Source organism: Otolemur garnettii, unplaced genomic scaffold (genome assembly GCF_000181295.1).
Source record: "Otolemur garnettii isolate 467f Iridium unplaced genomic scaffold, OtoGar3 scaffold00099, whole genome shotgun sequence".
Lineage (NCBI taxonomy): Eukaryota > Metazoa > Chordata > Mammalia > Primates > Galagidae > Otolemur > Otolemur garnettii.
In genome coordinates this window covers 3,744,461-3,750,982 of record NW_003852494.1, presented here as the reverse complement: position 1 = coordinate 3,750,982, position 6,522 = coordinate 3,744,461, and the positions used below count along the sequence as shown (strand labels likewise).

Sequence of the window (6,522 nt, the reverse complement as noted above, 5' to 3'; positions counted from 1 at the left end):
CCCAGCTACTTGAGAGGCAGAGGCAGGAGACTCACTTGAGCCCAGGAGTTGGAGGTTGCTGTGAGCTGTGATGCCATAGCACTCTACCCAGGGGAGCAGCTTGAGGCTCTATCTCAAAAATAAATAAATAAATAAGATGTATTACATATACTAGTGTGTTACGAATTCACTTTTCTTTTATTATTTTTTAAAATATGGAATGCTTCACAAATTTGTGTGTCATCTTTGCACAGAGGCCACGTTAATCTTCTCCGTATCGTTCCAGTTTTAATATATGTGCTGCCGAAGCAAACACTTTATTTTTTACATTTATTTAATTTTAGTTTTTTGAGATAGTTTCACTTTTTCACCCTCAGTAGAATGCTGTGGCATCATAGTTTACAGTAACAGCCCTTCTATTGCACTCAAGCAATCCTCTTGCCTCCGTCTCCAGAGAAGCTGGGACTACAGTCACCCTCCACAATGCCCAGCTAGTTTTTAGAGGCAAGGTCTTGCTCTTGCCCATGCTGGTCTCAAACTCCTGAGCTTGATCAAGCTGTTCACCCACCTTGACCTCTCAGAGTTTTTACCTATTTTAAAAGGGTTTCTGGCATTATATCCAAGAACAGGGCTCGTAATAAGAAGTGCTTTCCTTATAACTTTTTCAACCCTGAGTGGCCTCACATAACCAGTCCCTTCTCTTCCCTTCTGTCTTTATTTCTCTGTGACCCCATGATTTGAAAATTTTGGGAGAATCCAGAGTGACTTAATAGCAGCAACATTAAGCATAATTGGGGTAGCAAGGTTGCAATAGTACTTCTGTCATTTGGTAGGTCTTTTTGTTTCTTTTCTGAGACAGTCTTATTCTGTCGCCTTGGTTAGAGCGCCATAGTGTCATAGATTGCAGCAACCTTAAATTCTTTTTTTTTTTTTGAGACAGAGTCTCACTTTATCGCCCTTGGTAGAGTGCCATAGTGTCACAGCTGACAGCAACCTCCAACTTCTGGGCTTAGGCAGTTCTCTTGCCTCAGCCTCCCAAGTGGCTGGGACTATAGGTGCCCGCCACGATGCCCAGCTATTTTTTGTTGCAGTTTGACCTGGGCCAGGGTACCCTTTGGTACCCACTGAGCCACAAGCCCCACCTTCAACCTTAAATTCTTGTGCTCAAGTGATCTTGCCCCAACCTCCTAAGTATCTAGGACTGCAGGTGCCTTACACAATGCCTAGCTAATTTTTTCTATTTTTCTTAGAGACAGGGTCTTGCCCTTGCCAGGCTAATTTCGAACTTACGAGCTCAAGCAATCCACCTGCCTTGGCCTCCCCAAGTGCTAGGATTACAGGCATGAGCCTCTGAGACCAGCCTTGTCATTTGACACTTTTATGGCAGGTTCTCTCCTTTCTTTCTTTTTTTTTTTTTTTTTTGAGACAGAGTCTCAAGCTGTCACCACCCTAGGTAGAGTGCCGTGGCATTACAGCTCATAGCAGCTTCAAACTCTTGGGCTTAAGTGATTATCTTGCCTCAGCCTCCCAAGGAGCCCCTCCCAATAGGGGCCCACCTCAACACCCTGATGCCCTGATATTTTTTGTTGCAGTTGTTATTGTTTAGCTGGCCCCGGGTCAGGTTCGAACCTGCCATCCTCTGCGCATATGGCTGGCATAACCACTGTGCTACGGGCATTGTGCCTCCTTTCTTTTTCTTTCTTTTTTCTTTTTTATAGAGATGGAGTCTCACTTTGTCACCCTCAGTAGACTGCCATGGCATCACAGCTCAGAGCAACCTCCAGCTCTTGGGCTTAGGCGATTCTCTTGCCTCAGCCTCCCGAGTAGCTGGGACTACAGACGCCCACCACAATGCCCAGCTATTTTTGTTGCAGTTTGGCCAGGGCTGGATTTGAATCTGGCACACTACTCACTAAGCCATAGGCACCGCCCCTCTTTGTTTTGTTTGTTTGTTTGTTTTTTGTAGAGACAGAGTCTCACTTTATTGCCCTCAGTAGAGTGCTGTGGTGCCACGCAGCTCACAGTAACCTCCAACTCCTGGGCTTAGGTGATTCTCTTGCCTCAGCCTCCCCAGTAGCTGGGACTACAGGCTCCTGCTACAACACCTAGCTATGTTTTTTTGTTGTTGCAGTTTGTCCGGGGCCAGGAACCCGCCATCCTTGGCATATGGGGCTGACGCCCTACCCACTGAGCCACAGGTGCCGCCTTTTTTTTTTTTTTTTTTTTTTTTTTTGAGACAGAATCTCTCAACGTCACCCTGGGTAGAGTGCCCTGGCATCACAGCAACCACAATGCCCAGCTATTTTTTGGTTTTCGTCATTGTTTGGCAGGCCTGGGCCAGGTTTGAACCTGCCAGCTCTGCTGTACATGGCTGGTGCCCTAGCCGCTAAGCTACAGGTGCCAAGTTGTTCTCTTTTCCTTTTTTTTTTTTCTTTTTTGAGACAGAGCCTCAAGCTGTCCCCCTGGGTAGAGTGCTGTGGCATCACAGCTCACAGCAAACTTCAACTCCTGGGCTCAAGCGAGTCTCCTGCCTCAGCCTCCCAAGTAGCTGGGACCACAGGCGTCCACCACAAACAGCCAGCTATTTTTTGGTTGCAGCCATCATTTTTGTTTTTGGTGGGCCTGGGCTGGATTTGAACCCGCCACCTTAGGTGTATGTGGCTGGTGCCTTAACCACTTGAGCCACAGGCGCGGAGCTGTTCTCTCCTTTCTTAAGCAAAAATATTGCTCTGAACTTGGATGTTATTCATGTAAAGTGTTTATGATTTTGTACTTTTCTTTGTAATAAATGCACCATAGAATACTAGGTTTTTTTACTTTTGTGGGGACTTTGATAAATGTTATCTTTAATATTTTCTTTTGTTGAACCAGGCGTGATGGAGGCCTGTAATCCCAGCACTCTGGGTGGCCAAGGCAGATGGATTACTTGGGCTCAGGAGTTCAAGACCAGCCTGAGCAAGAGCGAGACTCTGTTTCTAAAAATAGTGGGGAGTTGTGGTTGGCGCCTATAGTGTCAGCTACTTGGGAGGCTGAGGCAAAAGGATAGCTTGAGCCCAAGAGTTTGAGGTTGCTGTGAGTTAATAATGCCAGGGCACTTTACCAAGGGTGATCAACTGAGACCCTGTCTCAAAAAAATTTTTTTTCCTTTGTTAATGGGTTTCTCAACCATTTAGTGGTAAGTTTTAGGACTAGATCTCAGAAGAATATTCTGTCTCTAGTGAACACAGTGATCTTGTATAAAAATGTCGTTACAGGACGAACTCATAGATCAAACCAAGTTACTGCTCCCGAGTATGTCTTTTTGATATCTGAATTGGCAGGAGAACAGAGATTTGCATCTATTGTTGCTAAAAGACTTGAGAGTTTGGTAAGTTTTTTTTGAGTATTTTGAATGAGTGTAAGAGATAATATGTTTTATTTGTTTTCTGGTCTAAAGTTAACTGTGCCTTGATTGAAAATTGTATGTTTTGGTAGGGGGCACTTACACATGGTGACAGAAGAGCAACAGAATCCAGAGATCTGAGCAGATTTAACTTTGACAATAAGGTACTTTTCAGCTTCCAGTTATCTCTGAAAACTAGTGTTATGTATTGTGTTTGTAGCAAAAAGATAAGGAAAGTGGTTACTGTTTCAAATTGAAAACTTCCTGCCCTTATCTTTTTGCTTTAAATCCATGGCTTCCTGTAAGAGAGAATTTTACATGTTAGATTTTTGGTGATTAACTCTGCATTATTTTTATTTTTTATTCTTTTTTTTTTTTTTTTGAGACAGAGCCTCAAGCTGACCCCTGGGTAGAGTGCTATGGCATCACAGCTCACAGCAACCTCCAACTCCTGGGCTCAAGCGAGTCTCCTATCTCAGCCTCCCAAGTAGCTGGGACCACAGGCGCCCGCCACAACGCCAGGCTATTTTTTGGTTGCAGCCATCATTGTTGTTTGGCGGCCCAGGCTAGATTTGAACCCGCCACCTTAGGTGTATGTGGCTGGCACCTTAGCCACTTGAGCCACAGGCGCTGAGCCGAGACAGAGTCTTCTTTGTCACTCTCAGTAGAGTGCTGTGGTTTGTGGCGTCACAGCTCACAGCAACCTCAAACTCTTGGGCTTAAGTGATTCTCTTGCCTCAGCCCCTAAGTAGCTAGGATTGTAGGCTCCCGCCACACCACCCAGCTATTTTTTTTGTTACAGTTGTCATTATTGTTTGGCTGGCCCTGGCCAAGTTTGAACCCACCAGCCTTGGTGTACGTGGCTGGTGCCATAACCACTGTGCTATTGGCGCTGAGCCATAATTGAATTTATTTATTGAATGTCTGCAATGTGCAATGGGAGGAATCAGGTAGTATTTTATATATATGTTTTTAAAGATACTTGAGAACTATTATCATGTGACTCCACTTATGCTTTATCCTGGCCAGGCGTGGTGGTTCGTGCCTTTAATCCCAGCAATTTGGGAGGCCCAGGTGGGTGGATTGCTTGAGCTCGGGAGTTTGAGACCAGCCTAAGCAAGAGAGAGAGACCCCATTTCTAAAATCACCTATTCATTGTGTTGGGCACCTGTAGTCCTAGCTTTAACGAAAGTGAGACTCTCATCTCAAAAAAAAAAGAAAACAACCAACTTTTGTTTGTTTAAAGGTTCAACCTCAAACTATTGGGCTTAAACATTCCTCCCATGCCTCAGCTGCCTGAGTAGCTGGGAGTATGCACCACCATACCAAGCTAATTGTTAAGATTTATTAGAGACAGAGTATTGCTATATTTCCTAGGCTGGTCACAAAACTATTGGCCTCAAGTAATTCTTCCAAACTTGTGAGATTACAGGTGTGAGCCACCGTGCTGGGCCTTTTTGTTGGCAGGGGAGGAGTGATGAGGTCTTGTTACTTTGCCCAGGGTTGTCTCAAACTCCGGGGGTCAGTCATTCCTCCCACCTAATCCTCCCCCTTTTTTTTTTTTTTTTTTGGCCATGGCTGGGTTTGAACCTACCCCCTCTGGTATATGGGGCTGGTACCCTACTCCTTGAACCACAGGTCCCACTCTGAGCCTCCCAGTTTGCTGAGACTTCAGACACAGGCTGTTTTTTAATCTTTGGTACAGTTGAGACAGATTGTCCATCACAGTGAATGTTGTTGTTCTTTTTTTTGAGACAGAGCCTCAAGCTGTCACCCTGGGTAGAGTGTTGTGGCATAGCTCACAGCAACCTCCAACTCTTGGGCTCAAGCGAGTCTCCTGCCTCTACCTCCCAAGTAGCTGGGACCACAGACGCCCACCACAACACCTGGCTATTTTTTCTGGTTGCAGCCATCATTGTTGTTTGGTGGGCCCAGGCTGGATTCCAACCCACCACCTTAGGTGTATGTGGCTGGCGCCTTAGCCACTTGAGCCAGGCGCTGAGCTGAATGGTGTTCTTTTTGATTCAGCTGTGCAAGTTTCAAATTCTTTGGTTTATCAGTGTTCCTGGGAGGACTTCATTTGTTTCTCTCTGAACAGATTTTATGTTTGTTGATTGTTGTGTACACATCTCAAAATTCTTGTAATTTCCCATGTAACATATAGGGGTCAATGTGATGAAGAATATCCAAATGCTAAAACTAGTTAAAAGTTTTTGGTTTTTATTGCAGTATGGAAGAAATGCTTTAGAAATTGTCATGAAATCTATTGTAAACCTGGATTCTCCCATGGTATCACCACCTCCAGACTATCCTGGAGAATTCTTTAAAGGTAACTTTCAAAAATAGTCTTAACGATGGACAAGGATATGTTCAATCTGTTATGACATTTCCTCTTTTAATTTTTATTCAAACATGAATGGTATGAAATTTGGAAACTAGGGATTATAGGACATGTAAATTTACTTACTAAATTAAACAGATAATTACAGCAAATTTTTTCAAATAAAAATGCTTTGGGATTTTTTGGGGTTGGTTTTTTTTTTGTTTTTTTTTTTGAGACAGAGTTTCACTTATTAACCTCGGTACAGTGCTGTGGTGTCACAGCTCACAGTAACCTCCAGCTCCTGGGCTTAGGCAATTCTCTTGCCTCAGCCTCCCAAGTAGCTGGACAGGGGTCCACCACAACGCCCGGCTATTTTTGTTGTTGTTGCAGTTTGGCTGGGGCAGTTTGAATCCGCCACCCTCCGTATGTGGGGCTGGTACCCTACCCACTGAGCTACAGGTGCCACTCATGGTTTTGGTTTTGACACAGTGAAAAAATATATTGTCAATACTAGTCTAATTTTTTTTTTTTTTTGGAGACAGACTCCCACTCTGTCACCCTAGGTAGAGTACCATGGTGTTGTAGTTCGCAGCAACCTCAAACTCCTGAGTTCAAATAATATTCTGCTTCAGCCTCCCAAGTAGCTAGGACTGCAGGCACCTGTTACCATACCCACCTAGTTTTTCCTTTTTTTACTGAAAAAGGGTCTTGCTTTTGGTCAGGCTGGTCTCCAGCTCCTGAGCTCAGGCAATCCATCTGCCTTGATTTCCCAGAGTGCTAGGTTTATAAGTGTGAGCCCACCGTACACATCCTTGAAATTTTTTTTTTTTTTTTTTTT

General features: G+C 44.3%; 1 protein-coding gene and 1 non-coding gene across 2 annotated transcripts in view; one reads left to right on the top strand and one right to left on the bottom strand.

Moving 5' to 3' along the window:
• LOC100955999 (strawberry notch homolog 1) overlaps positions 1-6,522 on the top strand; it is a 37,765-nt gene that overhangs the window by 5,114 nt on the left and 26,129 nt on the right. The window contains exons 4-6 of the mRNA XM_023516833.1: positions 3,166-3,346; positions 3,454-3,525; positions 5,591-5,690. Coding sequence (XP_023372601.1) covers positions 3,166-3,346; positions 3,454-3,525; positions 5,591-5,690 — 353 coding nt within the window. The remainder of the gene's footprint in view (positions 1-3,165; positions 3,347-3,453; positions 3,526-5,590; positions 5,691-6,522) is intronic.
• Positions 189-295, bottom strand: LOC111727289. The gene has a single exon (XR_002774872.1). It is a non-coding gene; the product is annotated as a U6 spliceosomal RNA (small nuclear RNA).